The sequence below is a fragment of the Mixophyes fleayi genome, chromosome 3 (genome assembly GCF_038048845.1).
Source record: "Mixophyes fleayi isolate aMixFle1 chromosome 3, aMixFle1.hap1, whole genome shotgun sequence".
In the NCBI taxonomy this organism is placed as follows: domain Eukaryota; kingdom Metazoa; phylum Chordata; class Amphibia; order Anura; family Limnodynastidae; genus Mixophyes; species Mixophyes fleayi.
This window is the reverse complement of record NC_134404.1, coordinates 348,899,724-348,916,682: the sequence shown is the minus strand read 5'-3', so window position 1 is coordinate 348,916,682 and position 16,959 is coordinate 348,899,724. Positions and strand designations below refer to the sequence as shown.

The window sequence follows — 16,959 nt, the reverse complement described above, 5'->3', positions numbered from 1 at the left end:
GTTTCAAGTGCATAAGTTGACCCTTAGTTATGTTCTACTTCCATGCCCCATAGTGGGCACTATCATAATGCAAAAAAATTGTTTGTATCGACCTCTTTCTTATATGTTATAGTTTCAATCCTAGTGTCTTTAAGGATTAGAGATAGATTCAGAAAATCTATGGAGACCCTACTAAATTTGTGTGTAAATTTTAAATGAAACGTATTATCATTAAGACAAGTGACAGAATCACCCACTGACTGTTCATTCCCTTTCCAAATAAAAAATAAATCCTCTATATAACGGCCATATAAGACCAAGTTTGCCCCGAACCCGCCACACCAGATGTGCTCCTGCTCGAACGCAGGTTGGCATAGCTCAGGGGAAACCTGGTCTCCATGGCCATTCCCATCACCTGTAAATAGTGAGTGTCTTCAAAAAGAAAATAATTGTGAGATAAAATAAAAGTGATGGAATCAAGAATACATTTTTGGTGTTGTGCTGAAAGGTCATTCTGAGCCAGAAGAACTTTTTGAATTACATCAACCCCTGTAGTGTGGGCTATATTCGTGTACAGAATTTGTACATCCAAAGTCAGGAAGCCATAATCTTCCTGCCATGTAACATCACTAATTAGCTGTAAAAGATGCATAGAATCATGTATATAGGATCTTAAGGAACATACCAAAGTCTGTAAATAAAAATCCATGTAAAAAGAGAAATTAGAAGTGAGGGAACCCAACCCCTAAATAATATAACGCCCAGTTGGTGCAATAAGTGACTTGTGTATTTTAGGGAGGTGATAATATATTTGAGTGATGGGAAAAGTTTACAGCCCATTTCCATACAATCATTTCTGACTTTGACCTGATATGAACCATGACCCAGTACCGCTATACACATATATTTGCAGAAGATCTGCTGGTTTATGAACCTATTTCACACATGGTCTACATACATAGTATGGTTAATACTGTGTGTCTTTTACTAGAACAGGCTTATTGTAAGGAAACATTTTTTTATTTCATTCCGCTGGTTTTATGGAAGGAGGGTGAGAACAGGACAAGGAGTTCTAACTTGTTGTTTCTTGACGTGGATGAAGACTTGTTTAATTAGGGATTAGAACATTTCTACATGAGCTTTTTTAAGAAACCTAAAAAAGTGTAAATACCCGTAAGTCCCTCATATTATTCCTGTCTCTAGGTAAACGGATCATTCATAAGTACCACTACGAGTCAGCAGATAATATTCAAACGTGCAGCATAAAATGTTCCTTGTTTTCCCCAATTTACAAATTAATTTCCAATTAACAACTATTTAAATTAATTTTATTTAAATGTAACGCTTTTCACATGTGTTCACTGCTTAATTGCTACTGGTGATAATGACGAGCTGTTCTCCCTCCAGAACGCCATAGAAGGAAGATGAACGATGGGATTCCACACTGACAGAACGACTCCAGGGTCTGGCAGGAAAGACTCAAGGGAAAAACACAGTGATCCATTTGCAGTAAGTGTTCCTCTAACAATGACATCACAGTGACATCACATCTTCACATGACCGAAGATGCCCACGGGGAACTGCTTGACATGAGTCGGCCACTGAGCCGCTAGCTGAAAGAATTTGACGTCGTTCCACTCCACGCCATCTATGGTGACTGCAGGGAAGAGAAAGTGTTTGTATCTATATAAATATCTTCTTTGTTTTTCAGTATAAAGCACATCCTATTGGCAACAAAGTAGAATAAAAATGTGTGTTTCTTCTAAGTAAAAGTAGCTAAAATGTGAGAAAAAAGATGTGTTTTTTTCAAAGATTCTGCTCATATTAATGTCACCAAGATGTCATCAGCTGCCTTTCCCGAGGCTTAAGACACCGAATATGTGCGATTTATCTTTATGAAGGAGAAGGAAGCATGTGACGATGAGCTGAAGTCTAATAAAGTCTCACCTGTGGGTGGGGCCAGAAATTTATTTATTCAATAATATACAAATGAAATGAGATGTGCATTCAGGCCAGCTAGAAAGCCCTGCTATACTTACTGTATTTGCCAATTGAAATTAATTTTAATTAATTACTAAAAAAGCAATATTCAGTCCTCCATGGATCATGAGAACAACACAAAGGAAGGTTTCTATTGTGACCTTTTACAGACAGATCTCAATATGTGAAATGTCCATGTGGAGAGGTCACTGAGCAGAACTAATGTCTGCATTTGTTCAATGAGAAGGAAGGGACTGTGCTGATCTGATGATGATGATGCAGACACAAGGATCTTGTCAACCTGGATCGAACCTTCTTAATTGTTTGTCTACGTAATTATCATTATTATCCTTAGAATGATCAGGTTTTCTTCAGTATGGATTTACTACTCAGTGCATTTCTCTCTCGCCTTTAAGTCTGTGACTTAATGTATAATCATATTTTCCAGTGAATAAATCCACCGTCCACATGAACCAGCCTTATTTGTAGTCTTTGTTTTACTGTGAGAGTTATCCTTGGCGTGGATTATAATTTCTCATATCTCGGACAGTGTGGAATATATCGGTCTCTAAATTGCGGCTGGGATTGAAGATAGAAGCTCCATGTGTGATTTCTGTAACTACATTACAGGAGTGTGAACCTATGGACATCATGTACATGACTATCCATGGATCTGTAATTATGTTTATTATATTTGATAGCTGTAAGATGATTTCCAGCACTATAGAATCTGTGGCGTCCTATAGATAAAGTACCACATAAGGATCCAAACTAGTATTCTATGGACAAGTCTTTGAGCAACCTTCTCCTCTAATCTACTTTATATAGTGATATAAATCTACTAGATTAGATACTACAGATTTAACATCACTTCACTGAAAGGGACTAAACTTCCCCCAGAAGATTATGAAACTTTATTTAGAAATGAAAGAACTAAATGTCTGCATTTTATCAGGAGAAGCTACAGGTGATAATCACTCAGAATTGCTAACAAGGCTTCAAGCTCTGGTGCTGGTTATTCATTTAGGGGCTTTATCAGTTTTATTTATTTATTTCAAAGGAAATCAATGGGAGATCCAGCGCTCACAGTAGAAAACATGTAGTTATAAATTGAAACCTTGGATACACAATGTAATGTCTTTCCATAAAGGTTCAAGGTGTGTTACAGTAATGGCAACTTGACATGCTGGGTGTCGCATTAATGCTTTGTACATCTACATTACGTTGGTTTCCTTTGTTCTTGTAGCTATAAACACTGTAATCTGCACATCCCCCTCTTAGATTACTTGTACATTTCCCTTATTGGTTTTTTGAATAAAATTTGCCTAAATGAAAAGAAGTGTGAGCCTGGTTACCAGAAGAGCTGCTGGTGGGGTGGATCATACGATAGACATACAAAGCTGCAGTCATCCATCAATTTGTCACAGTGATTGATGTACAATGGAAAACTGAGCGTTTTGTCTATTAGTTTAATACTGCTGTGAGTGAAACCTGAAAATGACCAAAAAGTTGATGAAATCATTATCACAAAATAATGGTCAGAAGATGTTCTCAGATGACCACTGTTGGCCTGTGTGTGCGCTCATCTTCCAACTGGACCAATCATGTCAGAAGGACGCACAGCTCAAACAGCCATATCTTATTAAATCTGACCACTTACGGCACAGCAGACATTGATCTGGGATCAGCTTTAGTGAGACAGAAGCCACATATAGAGTTGGGGCCCTAGACATTCAGTCTATTACTTTTAGGGACAAAGAAGTCATGTTGAAAGCTAAGGCCCATTGTCTTGACCCTCTAGGTACTCTATCCCGATGCCGACAGGCTCCTCTTACCTCTCAGCATGGTGTTTTGGTTCTTGGCAGTGCAGATCAGTCGGCTGATTCCTTCAATCACCTGGCTGCGAGACTCAGCGTCCTTCTCTTTGGGCTTCTTTGTGAGGAACATGACTAGGAATGAACAGTGGTCATTAGATTGCTATTTGTAGTGATGAGACTGCCAAGCACTGAGGAACAGCCCTACAGTGGAATGCACCAGATCTATTACTATTTAATAGAGGATTTAGCTTGCCTTCTGTTTTAGAAATACACCCTAATTTGTCTCATGCCTGCTGCGTGAAAATGGCCTGGACCCCCTCTAAATATTTAACTTACTGGTTTTATTTCATAAGTGTGCCTAGGGTTTAATATTGTCATCAATCTGGAGGTCTGTCCGGGTGCTCATGCTGCCCCCATTCAACGAGGGGCAGTACGGTGGCTCAGTGGTCAGCACTTCAGTCTCTCAGCGTTGGGGTCATGAGTTAAATTCCTTATCTGTGTGGAGTTTGAATGTTCTCCGTGTTCGTGTGGGTTTCCTCCCACACTACAAAAACATACTTGTAGGTTAATTGGCTGCTGGTCTGTGTGACTCTGTGTGTGTATATTAGAGAATTTAGATGTAAACTCCAATGAGGCAGGGACTAATGTGAGTTCTCTGTACAGCGGCCTCCATACCGAATGAAGAATTTGTTAAATGTTACAAACGTATTGGGGTAAAATCAAATCACTTTTCTCATATGCTTGAAGGATTCCTGAGGTTTGAGGATGCCAAGGGGATCCCTTGAGAACTTCAATATCTGATTAGTGGGATGTTCTAATGGGCCATAAGATGGATAGGACATTAATCAGCACTTACCTTTTTTGTTTTTCTCCTGAGTGACTATAGTCATAGCCATACACAGGGGCAAGTTGCTCTCTCCAGGGGGTGGCAGGCGGCTGACCTGCAGTGAGCGAAAGTTGCTCCTCATTGTGTTTTTAGTAGCAGTGTCTCTCCGATCCCCATCCTTCCTGCGCTCCGGCCACTGCCAGTAATCTACCTGCAGCCCCATCACTTCAACACCTGCGGACAAAGCCCTACAGCCAGAGAGTGGAGCTGTTTAGACACTGACTTCAGGGTGTGTGATTGATACACACATTTTAGTGTACACAAACGCAGCCGAACAAAGCATTTATCTTCATGTTTCCTATTTTATTATGTTACAAGTTCATGAACAATTTTCAATAAGAACATTTGGGGCTTTATATTAACACCCTGGAAATAATTCTGCATCGGACGTGTAGGTCATATTTCTACGCTTTCCGTATTTCTCTGTTTAGGTGCTTGTATCGGAGCCATATCCTGTGGCCCCTCTTGTGAATCCCCCTCTCCAGCTATTAGTCAGGTCTCTTCAGAGATAGATGAGGTTTGGGGCCACAGCTAGTTTACATTCACCCAAACCCTAAACTGCAGCTCTAACATTACCGAGTGACCCCTTATTAATGTTCTTCCCACTCTGTAGTTGGGGGATCCCTCACATTGTGCCCCACCATAAAGGAAGAGGACACTAACACTTATCTGTCAGTGCAGGAAGACTCAACCCTTCCAGTCCGATTCAATACAGCAGATTTTATTGTATAATAATGGATGGAGCGACCTCCAAGTTATTATATAGTAAATCATTATACTCGCCAGCCTCCTACATATTGCTACTAGTGATTCCTATCCATGAATCTATAACCTGTGTATGTCTGGATAAAGGAAGTATACAGTACATGTGATAATGTAGACGATTGAAAGCATTCGAGGTTCAGCTTGGAGGATACCACATGGTCATTAGAGTCAACACAACAATCTCTAGGTTCTGTGGAACTTACCCAGCATTGGACAAACCGCTGCTGACTGAGGGGGATGGCGGGGGCGTGCAGATGGGCTCCTTCGTCATAGACGTGGTCACTCCAGGGGATGAGGAGGAGCTCAGGAGGGATGGACTACAGACAGAAGCTTCATCAGAGTCCACTATGGAGAAAGAGAAATATACACAAAGATAAAACAGATCATCCTTTAGTGATTCACACCTAATATTGGGAGTACAGATCGAACGCATATTGTTTAAAGATCACTCTTCTCAAGATCTGTCATATTTCAAAATTCAAAGTCAAGTCAAAGCCTAAACCTTTATGGATGTTCAATTAAATAATATTTGAGACAAAAATAAAAAGTGAAAAATGAAGAAATGTACTGTTGTAAGTAAATATTGAAACATAACAAGGGGTCTAGTATATGTCATTCCAAGTGTATTTATGATATTTTATATTAATAAAGATTACTCATTCATTTAGTGGCATATATGATATAAATCTATACAATCTAATATATTCAGAATAAACCTGTAGACACTATGCTAGTATTGGAAATAATTTATACACAAGAGAGTGATCATCTAAGATACCCTCTATGGGACCCCTGGAGAGCAACAGGTTGACCAGGCCTACCCTGGATTACCCTGGATTATGAAATATAAGAGCGATCTTTCCTGACCTGTTTCCTCATAACAAGACTGTAAACAATATGCTTAAGATCTGCAGCCCTAATAGTCAGAGGGCCACAATAAACGATAATCTCTTTTTTACTTCTCTTTGTGTCTTATAGTTGAAATTATCCAGGACAGAACCCAAAAATAGTATGAATTAATGTCAAACTATATAACAATATATCTATAAATGATTATATATTACAAGTGCAGTGGGTCATTCATTTTGGAGTATACTAATTAACTCCATCTCCTGTATAAGGTCCTATTATTTATACCCCCAAATACTAATTTACTCCATCGCCAGTAAAATGCCCTATTATATATACCCCCCTATATACTAATTAACTCCATCTCCAGTATAATGTCCTATTATATATATCCCTCATATACTAATTGTGACTGGATCACTTATAAATAGCTTATTTTTGGCTGGATCATGTAGGAATAATTTATTGTAGAAATGTATTTCAATCAGAGGTGCAGGCAGCAATGTATAATTTGAAATGCACTTATCGTGTTATATGGTGATGTGTTTTGTATGCAAGAGTCATTGTTTGGGTTTGTAACAGTGCTAGAAGAAGTCTGTTTGCTGATAGCAGAAAATGTTAAGTAAGTCTTTATGTGAAGTGACAAACACCTGTTTAGCCTGTATACCCAGAAGGGGGCCGCTGCCTGGCTGTCTGGCGTTACTGCATCTCAGATAATGCAAGCATCAAGTTTTAGCACATAACAAAGAAGTGTAAATATTGTTAGCTTTGCATTGCATGCAAATCCATATTTGGGTTAACAAATTGCATTCTGATTCAAAAAATAGCCTGTGAGGCTGTGTCCAAATCTGTATAAAAAGCACTGTCTTTCTTCTTCTGATTCCATCTCACCTGAGCAATGATACCATCAATCAGTGCGACTGCAAATAAACATCACTTGCTTCAAAGACCTGCTTGAAAACATCTTCCATGCTGAAAATCCTGTGACCCACAGATTAGACCCAAAATCGAATCCATTCCCGGCTGTTTCTGAGGTTTGGACCCAGCATCCAGTACCACCACTCTGCCGCTACCCAGCAACTCTGGCCAGTGTGATAGGCCAGGGGAGATGCATCCACAGCAACCCTTATCTATAGCAAGAGGTCAGGAGTACCAGCCCAGGTACACCAGTAACGGGGTACACTCGCAGCATCAGTTACCCAGAAGAAACCCGGTACTGGATGCCGGTAAGGAGTCCAGTGGTGGCAGCATTTGTAAGCCCCTCTGACTGTGGTGAGAGGGCGCATTTGGGATATTGAAAGGGAACAATGGCAAAGTAAGCCCAGCCGGTTTCCAGCAGCAACAGACTTAGGCGATAGGCATAGGCGATCCATCCTGTCAAACTAATCAACTCCATCTCCAGTATAATTTCTTATTATATATACCCTCCCCCATATACAAATTAATTACCTCCATCTACAGTATAATATCTTATTATATATACCACCTATATACTAATTAACTTCATCTCCAGTACAATGTCTTATTATAACTCCTTTAAAGTAATTAATCCCTTTTCCAATGTAACATATTATATCCCATATATACTAAATACTAATAAAATATCAAATGATATACGCCCATATAGTAATTAACCCCATCACCAGCATAATGTAATATACCACTTACCACTAATATTACCATAATGTAATACCACTTCTATAGTATTTTATATGTTTTATGTATGCATTAACTGTGCTGCCTTGCAATCAACGATAATATTTCATTTAGTGATTAATATACTCCTCCAATATATTATTTTATGAATTCATAGCCCGTATGTACTAACTATCCTCATTTTCAGTATAATGTCATTATTATACCGCCCATATAGCAATTAGTCCCTCCTCTAATATAATATATATCACCTATATATTAATCTACGCCTCCTCCAGTATAATATATTTCCCATATAGTAATTAATCCCTCATCCAGCAAAATGTCATATTACATATTTACCCATATACCAACAAACCCCCTCTCTACACAATATCATATTATGCCTCCCCTAGAGTAATTAGTCCCACCACCAATGTAATAACATATTTCCTATATAGTAACTAACCCCATCTCCGATATACTAAGGAACCCACCCTATGGCATAATGTTCTATTAAATACCCCCATATACTAAATAACCCCATCTTCACTATAATGTCATTAAATTTCCCATCTAGCAATGAATCACTCCTTCGGTATAATGGCTTCTAAAACATTCCGTATATACTAATTGACCGATTATTCAGTAAAATGTAATATAATGTATGCTATATAGTAATTAACACCTCATACAATATAATGTCATATTAAATACAGTACAATGCCATATTATATTCTCTCATATATTGTCATATTAATCCCTCCTGCAGTAGAATGTCTTATTAAAAAATGCTCATACACTAATTAACCCCATCTTCAATACAATGTCATATTATATAGCCCCGTACAGTAATTAACCTCTGCTGCCATACAATGTAATTTTATATATTGCTAATCTCTAACCGCTGTTCCAATATAATATCTCTCTCCCAGTATTAATCCCTGCTCACCTGCCATTAGTAAACTCACCAGAGGCTGCTGCTGGCTGTTCTACAATTCCGACCTTCACAACCTGGAAAAGCAGAAAACACTTAACATGAATTGAAGCTACATTATATTATATATATATATATATATATATATATATATATATATATATATATATACACATACACATACATATACACACACACACACTATAATAACGCATACACTACAAAGCCCCATACTCAGAGGACACACATGAGCATTCACAATGTGGGGGGGGGAGGGGTGAAGACCAGTACAAGTCGTCAGACAGTCCAGAGGTCAGAACCTGAATATCCTCAGGGATACAGACACTACATGGGCAGCACAAGGGCAAGGATTGTAGAAGGGCCGACACTCGAATCATTGGTGGAGCACCGAGTTCCTGGACTCTGCATGTATATGGGACTATAGTAAGCACCTTTCCCCTCCAGATGAGCGTCTGGGTACACAGATGCCCCCAGAATTGACAGCACAAGAAAGTTCTGTACTAAACCCGGAAAAACGAAGCTGACAGGACAAAGAATCCATGCTATAATAGCAGTCAACGAAGAATCCAGACAGACAGAAGGCAAACTAGAAATATAGACAACGCTATACCGGAGGGGAACAGCAGGCTAAACAAGACAGTAGAAGAAGAGATCAACTAAGCCTGAGACTATGATGAGACTACAGATAGAAGGACAAGGAGGAGGACTCCCGTCTGATAGACGTCTTATAATGTCTTATAATGAGTTTATAAGCAGGTAAAGAGACAGAAAAGTAGTATTGATAACATGCAATAAACAAGAAGAGAAGCAGAATACAAGATCTGGCCAGATATCCTACGGATTAAAGAGCCAGTCTGGAATTCAAAGGTCCTACTTAATTCCCTTCTTACAAGAACAAAGCTATGGACATCTGGCTCATCGCACAATGCCAGGAAAATATATTTCTATGATGCAAGCATGCATTTTCTACTACTCCTTGCAGACTATCATGCTGTAATAACCAGCACATCAGAAATGTCCCTTGAAGAGTCAAGGACTAGAAAGTATCTGTGACCAGTCTGTTTAAAAATCTATATTGTCTTAAACAGACACAGCTCTAAGCCTGGTCTGGAAAAATGTCATAGAGAAGTTATAATTAAAGGTGAACTTGTGTCTATTAAAATTGTATTCACCCCACACCTAGATAAACAAATTGATCTAAACTTCTGCTTAGTTTATTTTCTGGGCCACAAAGCCTGAAGTATATTCAGCGTGAGCAGAGTTGACATTGACAAACCTAAATCGAGACTTGTCTAAACATTTGAGAGGCAATATACACCGACACCAAGGCATCAATTCATTGCGTTGAGAGTGGACAACCCTGGAACAGGTTATATGGGTGCAGTGTGCTTTATACATTTTAAATTATTTATATATAAATATTACTTTGCTAATTTATTACTAAATAATTAGCACAGAGAGTGTTTTGTTGTGAACAGACTGAAATGTTTGTTATACATATTTTCATATACTCCTTGGAATATAAGGTATTTAGGTGCCTGTGATATATGTTAACAGCCATGGAGAAAATAGCTGTATATATTCACATTTATTGTGTTCTGGTTCCATAAATCCAGAGAAAGCCTATACAAATCGGATGTAGTGTTTAAATAGCTAAGGAATATAGAAGGGGCTCCACACTCCTGACTATTGAACATGAATAAATCAAATTCATTTTAATAGACAGTAGCATATTACTATGCACTAAGATACATCTATAGAACTTGCAGGTGGAATATTTACCAGAAGGGTAATGGTTTGGGCATGATATGTTTGCTGATAGTGAGGATAATTCATAAACATAAATTCCTTAAATTCTCACAGTCACAGGCAATTTGGATCTAACCACGGTTACCAGTGAAACAGTAGTCTGTGATTGATGAAGAACCAGAAAGCTTGAGTCTGTTTTGATGAAACTATAGAAGTATAAAATTGTCCAAGAAGGACTCCAACAAACCATTAGTCTAACAGTCAACGTACAAAACATGCCAGTTATGGTCAGTGAAGACCATTCCATATCCAATGCAGAGACACACATAGGACATCTGGAAATACTGGATTGTGAAGCTAAAAGTATAAACAGAGAAATGCCACACAGAATTTACATCTCTATCGATTAAAATAAGGGAAAACTGAATCTGTTGAAATAAATAAATGTAATCCTTGATTGAACCTAGATGCTATGGTAAATGAAATGATAATACTAGCGCTAATTATTTGGTAGGCCATACACAATAGAGTGTACAGCTGTTCATCCTCTTGGGGTGCAGGGAGCAGGACAGCACGTGTTTCACCACACACAGAAGAGACGCATAGTTCCAGCAATAATGACAGCAGCAAACTACAGTTTGTACAGAGGGAAGGGCCACCTCCCCCCTTTACCTACTACATTACAGATAAGTACTTGTAATTTAAGGGATACAGAAATCATCTACTTGGGAGAAAGAAGGAAAATAAAGTGTTCTTTTTGCCCTCTGCTTAAACATAGAAGTCTCCTCAGCCTCAGGGAATGGCTAATACCTGGTGTACAGTAGGTATCAGCTCATCCACTCACTGATGGTCCAAAGGGACATTCCCCCCATAGCAGTCCTCCACATCCGACCCTACACTGACTGCGGCCTCCTCTAGGAACAATCAAAATCTGACTCATTCCCAGTTTGTGGCACCACCACACTCCTGCGCTTATACAGGGATGACGTAAAGGATTCTAGCAAACTCTCTAAAGAGTAGGAAACCTTAACCTGGTCCTGAACTGAAGTCACTAAACTTCTGGCCCAAGCTGGTTCTTTTCTAAGACCGCAGCTACTTCGTCTGGTGCTTCAGGCACTGGATCTTCCATATTCCTGCCCTCCAGGGCAGGGACAAGCTGAGTAAGCTCAGTAACAGAACTGGCTAGAGACCTAGTCCATGCAGGCTTTGCCATGTCAGAACCAGGACCCCCAGATCCTCAGACTGCCAGGCCGCACACCAAGCATCCACACCTGGCTGTCCAGAAGGCAATTTGGAGTTGCATCCAGCGCAGGAAAACTTTTCCATGGATATTACCCAAGCCTATCCCTGGAGGATCTCCCACTATCAGACATGATACACAAAGAGGTACACATTGATTTTACAATGTAGGACAGAAGCAGCACACAATCAGAAAACAATCTGACTAACTTATTATCTGACTAACCACTCAGAAAACTGACCCTCCTAATCTGGTACCTTACAGATAGAAGGAAGGTGCACCGGAGTGCTGGAACTCCTAGATGGCTCCTTTTCTGGTGTCTGCACATGAGGAGTCAGACACTACCACTTTACACTAGAAAGAGCATGGAGAGGAAAGACATCCCTCCCCAGGGACCATGCAAGGAGTGGGAAAAAGTACCTACCGTCAGAGTCCAGAACTGGATTGGCAGCCGTCCTAAAGGACAGCCCCTTCCGCCAATCCAGTGCCTAGTGGGGTTTACACTAGCACAGTAAGCCCCACCTGACCCAGTCCCTCAAGGAACATGAAGGCTGCCCCTATTAAGAAAGGCAGCCAGTCCCGGGGCCACTGCAACTTCCTTCAGTGTACTGTTTGTGTGTGCCATGGCTGAGATCATGGTTAAAAGGTGAGAAGAAAGAGTAGCTGGAACTGTTGCTGCAGTGTGAAGTGGTTATGTCAAATCAGGACAAAAGAATAGAGAAATAGTTTAAATTATGTTGCAGAGAGGAGCCATGTTGTTGAAAGTTATAGACCTGAGATTTCTGAGGATATGATAAGGATGGTTGAGATAGAGTGCAGAAAGGTTAAAATGGTGGAGCAGAGATTGCCCGTGATCTAGATAATGGACGGAAAGAGACTAAAAGAGTATTAAACTAATCAGAGAGAGCAATATGTGGAGAAAACAAGAACAAAGTAATGGCCTTAATGGATCTACTGGAAGAGTCAGAGCGAGGTGGTTAGGGAGAGAGAATTTTCAAAGCATACGGAGAATGTGGATCATCAATTAGGATGGTGAAATTGAGGATAAGAAATGAGCTAGAAATTGTTGGACTATAGTGGGACTTTACATCAATACACAAAGTGAAGGAGTTGAAAAAATTGGACAGGTGAAAGGAACCTTGAATGTGCAGTGTTTCGAAAGAAAAAGTCCAAACATACCTCCTAGTCTGCTTCCCAGACCTGGAGGTGTGGATGGGGTAGAGACAATCGTGAAAAAGAGCTGCAGGTGAAGCAGTGTCCGTGTGATCCGTGTTATTGCCAGAGGATTGAGGTTATTTGAGAAGAGGAGGTCATTAGTTAAATACGAAGCATGCATTCAGTAGAGCACATTTAATGAATCTTGAAAGTGATTATAGAAAAGTGCTAAAGCTAATGTCCAAAGTTGTATTTAAAAAACCCTGTTTTACACTGAAATGTATTATACCATCTGTAATTCTGGATATTACTAGTACTTCAAACTAGTGTATGTAACTGTCCTTATTAGGACACTTGAGCTAATAAACCATCACTGCTTCAAGAACCTGCTTTCATGACTACTTACCTGATGTAATTCCTGTGACCTACAGATTAGACCAAATCTTATCCGTTATCCGGCTGTTCTGAGGTTGGGAGCCAGAATCCAGCACTGACGCTCTGCTCCCTAACGGCAGCTCTGGCTAGTGTGATAGGCCAGGGGGAACCATTTACATCAACTCTGATCTGAAGGCAAGAGGTCAGGGGTACCAGCCCAGGTGTACCAGCAAGGGGGTACACTAGAAGCAAGAGTTACCCAGAAGGAGGTGGTTCTAGGTGCCGCTAAGGAGCCTAATGGTGGCAGCAGCAAAAGTCCCTCCTACTGCGGTTAGAGGGCACATTTGGCATAAAGAAAAGGGGATGGTGGCAAGGCAAGCCCAAACGGTCCCCAGCAGCACAACAGACAGGGTGGCACAGGAGGTCCATCCTGTCACAGATGGCTTCAATTTAACTGTTGTCATCTTTGTTCCTCCCTTGTTCAACACTTGTATAATTCTTAATTATTATTAGTGTTTCCATTTTATAAATCTGCACACATATTCTAATTACATCCTGGAACTTCTTATACTAGGAATGCCTCAAACTTAAAATGGTTCAGTTATCATTTGGACAGTGATTAATGACTCCATAAATCAGCTATGTTATGCATATGAGATGTCTCCTACATTTATAGGTGAAAGTGTTAATTATTACTGTGACAGGATGGTCGCCTATGCCACCCTGTCTTTTGCTGCTGGGAACCGGCTGGGCTTACTTTGCCACCGTTCCCTTTCGGTATCCCAAACGTGTCCTCTCACTGCAATAGGAGGGGCTTACGCGTGCTGTCACCATTGGACTCCTTTACTGGCATCCAGTACCGGGTTTCTTCTGGGTAACTGATGCTGCGAGTGTACCCCATTACTGGTGTAGCTGGGCTGGTATCCCTAACCTCGTCCTATAGATCAGGGTTGCAGTGGATGGATCACCCCTGGCCTATCACACTGGCCAGAGCTGCTGGGTAACAGCAGAGCGATGGTACTGGATCCTGGGTCCAAACCTCAGAAACAGATGGGAACGGATTAGATTTTGGGTCTAATCTGTGGGTCACAGGGATAGAGAAGTTTCCAAGCAGGTCTTTGAAGCAAGTGATGTTTATTTGCTCACCCCTGGTTGAAGTTATCGGGGAGCAGATCCTATGAAGCAAGATGAACAATTTTCAATAGAAGACGGTGCTTTTTATATAGATTTGAACACATCCACACAGGGAAAGCCAGCCCACTGAGGTCTGAGCTATTTTTAGAATCAGGATGCAATTTGTTTACCCAAACATGGATTTACATGCCATGCAAGGCTAACAATATTTACACTTATCTGTGATATCCTAAAACTTGCTGTGATTTCCTGTATCTTCTTTTAAGACAAAGGAAATCTAGGAGCAAGCCTTAATTAAACCTTCCTGTGCTTTCAGGTGCTGGACCCTCACACATCAAATGGCCTAATTAACATGAGATTAATATGGGTTCTTTCTTCAGACAGCTACAGAATACACATTCCCAAAGAAAGTCACAAACCCCCAAACAAGTCATTTCCCTACTCCAAGATACACAAAAGACTTCCTCAACAAAGACTTATTGTATCAGATATATAATGCATTTCCTCTAGCAAAGATAAAACAAATGAATTTCTTCCCCTGGTCTCAGAAATAAAAATATTTCCTTTACAAACATACACACTATATCAAAAATAAGTACATTTGCAATTATATAAATAAGCACCCTGCACTATTTCCTTTAAATACACTTGTACCATAAGTTATTTATAAGTGATCCAGTCACAATTACCAAAAGATTCCTTAAATTAACTAATATTGACTAGTTCCATAAACTATTATTTTTATTTTTTTAAAAGATATTTTATTAAATTTTTACACAACAGAGAATGAGGGAAACAGACAATGCAGGTGAAGCAAAACCATAACATAGTTTCCAGGTAATGTAAACAGCATATTGTTACTGATATGAGGAGACAAAAGAAAATTCAGGGAGAGTTGAGAGAAGGGAAGGGAAAGAGAAAAGAATAGGAGTAAGTGGGAAGGGGGAAATCACTAGCCAAAGCGGTGAGAAAAAAAAGTGAAATGAAGATGAGGATCCATGACAGGGCTACAAATCGGTGGTTAGGGCTCAAAGGTCTTAAAAAGCAAGAGGAGGAGAGGCTCCATGATATTCAGTCCAAGGACTCCAGACCTTATTAAATTGGACAGGGGTGTGGCGAAGAATGCTAGTAATATATTCCATATGATAGACTTGCCAGATACGGTTGATAACAGAGGGCAGGGAGGGTGGACTTTGTTTTTTTTTTTTAAAAAAGGGCAATTTGGCATCTAACGGCACTAAGAATATGTGTAATAAGTTTCTGAGTTGATTTCGATATCTTAGGAGTAGAGCGAGGGAGAAGAGAATACGAAAGAGATGGAGGAAGAGAAACCTGAGTGATACTGAAAATTAACCGGTGGATGGATTTCCAGAAAGGAAGTAGTTTTGGACAGTGCCACCATATATGAGACAGAGTACCCTCTCGACCACAATGACGCCAGCTCAGCGATGAGGAGCCTGGATATATTATATGAAGACGGTGTGGTACCAAATACCAATGGTAAAAAATCTTGCGACAATTTTCGCTCATCTTAACGCAGATAGAAGTCTTTGAGAGGTTCAGGCGAATCTTAGCCCATTCCTCAGGAGGAAGTGATTCCCCCATGTCCTCCTCCCATTTGAGTTTGTGGGGATTCTTAGGAGGGGATTTGTGTTTTACCATAAGGCGGTAGAATGTAGAGATCAAGCCCCTGGAAGGGGAGCGAAGATCACAGAAAGTGAATAAGGAGAGGATAGATGTATATCAGTGACTGTACGTCGGATAGAGTTGTATAAATGTGGAAGTTGGAAGTATTGAAAGAAGCAGGTCTAAGGGATGCGAAAGCGCTCTTGAATGTCTGCAAAACAGGGAAAGAATTGAAGCGGCATGAAGTCGGAGAGGAAGTTGATGCCACATCGCGTCCAATGGAAGAATTGAAGCGGGCGAACTCCAGGAGTAAAAGAAGGATTATTCCATAGAGGCGTCATACGCCATGAGTTGGGGACTAAGTTGTACAAGGAGACTATATGAGTCCAGCAGGCGAGTGTGAATGCTAGAGGAGGGGGGAGATGTGAGAGGGAGGACCAATGCTGTGGTTTCAGCCACAGAAGCGAGGAGGGCGAGGTAGTGTCAGTGAGAGCGGATTCAATATCGACCCAAACTTGCTGTTCCAGAGGAGTGTGAAGGAGTACACACTGGGTGAGATGAGTAGCACGATAATATTTAAGAAAGTGGGGAACTCCCAGACCTCCTTCTTGAATTGATTTATGGACAGTCTGCATTCGAATCCTGGGCTTCCTAGCAGACCAAACAAATTTGGTAGCCATTTGTTGCAGGAGTTTAAAGGAATTAGCGTGGACTTTGAGACCTTACCCGGTCTGAAACAGGTATAAAATCCGAGGGAGGATGTTCATTTTGAGGGAGTTTATTCTACCCGTCCAGGAAATAATAAGTTTGT

The 16,959-nt window shown here is 40.2% G+C and overlaps 1 protein-coding gene across 3 annotated transcripts in view; it reads right to left on the bottom strand.

Annotated features, from left to right (window-relative positions):
* Nucleotides 1–1,290: 1,290 nt before the first annotated feature.
* LOC142145061 (phosphofurin acidic cluster sorting protein 2-like) overlaps nucleotides 1,291–16,959 on the bottom strand; it is a 158,341-nt gene continuing 142,672 nt past the window's right edge. For all 3 annotated transcript variants that reach the window (XM_075204540.1, XM_075204539.1, XM_075204541.1), the window contains 5 exons: nucleotides 8,883–8,925; nucleotides 5,631–5,772; nucleotides 4,633–4,850; nucleotides 3,795–3,908; nucleotides 1,291–1,636 (listed from right to left, as the gene is read on the bottom strand). In XM_075204540.1, the coding sequence (XP_075060641.1) occupies nucleotides 1,524–1,636; nucleotides 3,795–3,908; nucleotides 4,633–4,850; nucleotides 5,631–5,772; nucleotides 8,883–8,925 (630 nt within the window). In that variant the 3' untranslated portion in view covers nucleotides 1,291–1,523. The remainder of the gene's footprint in view (nucleotides 1,637–3,794; nucleotides 3,909–4,632; nucleotides 4,851–5,630; nucleotides 5,773–8,882; nucleotides 8,926–16,959) is intronic.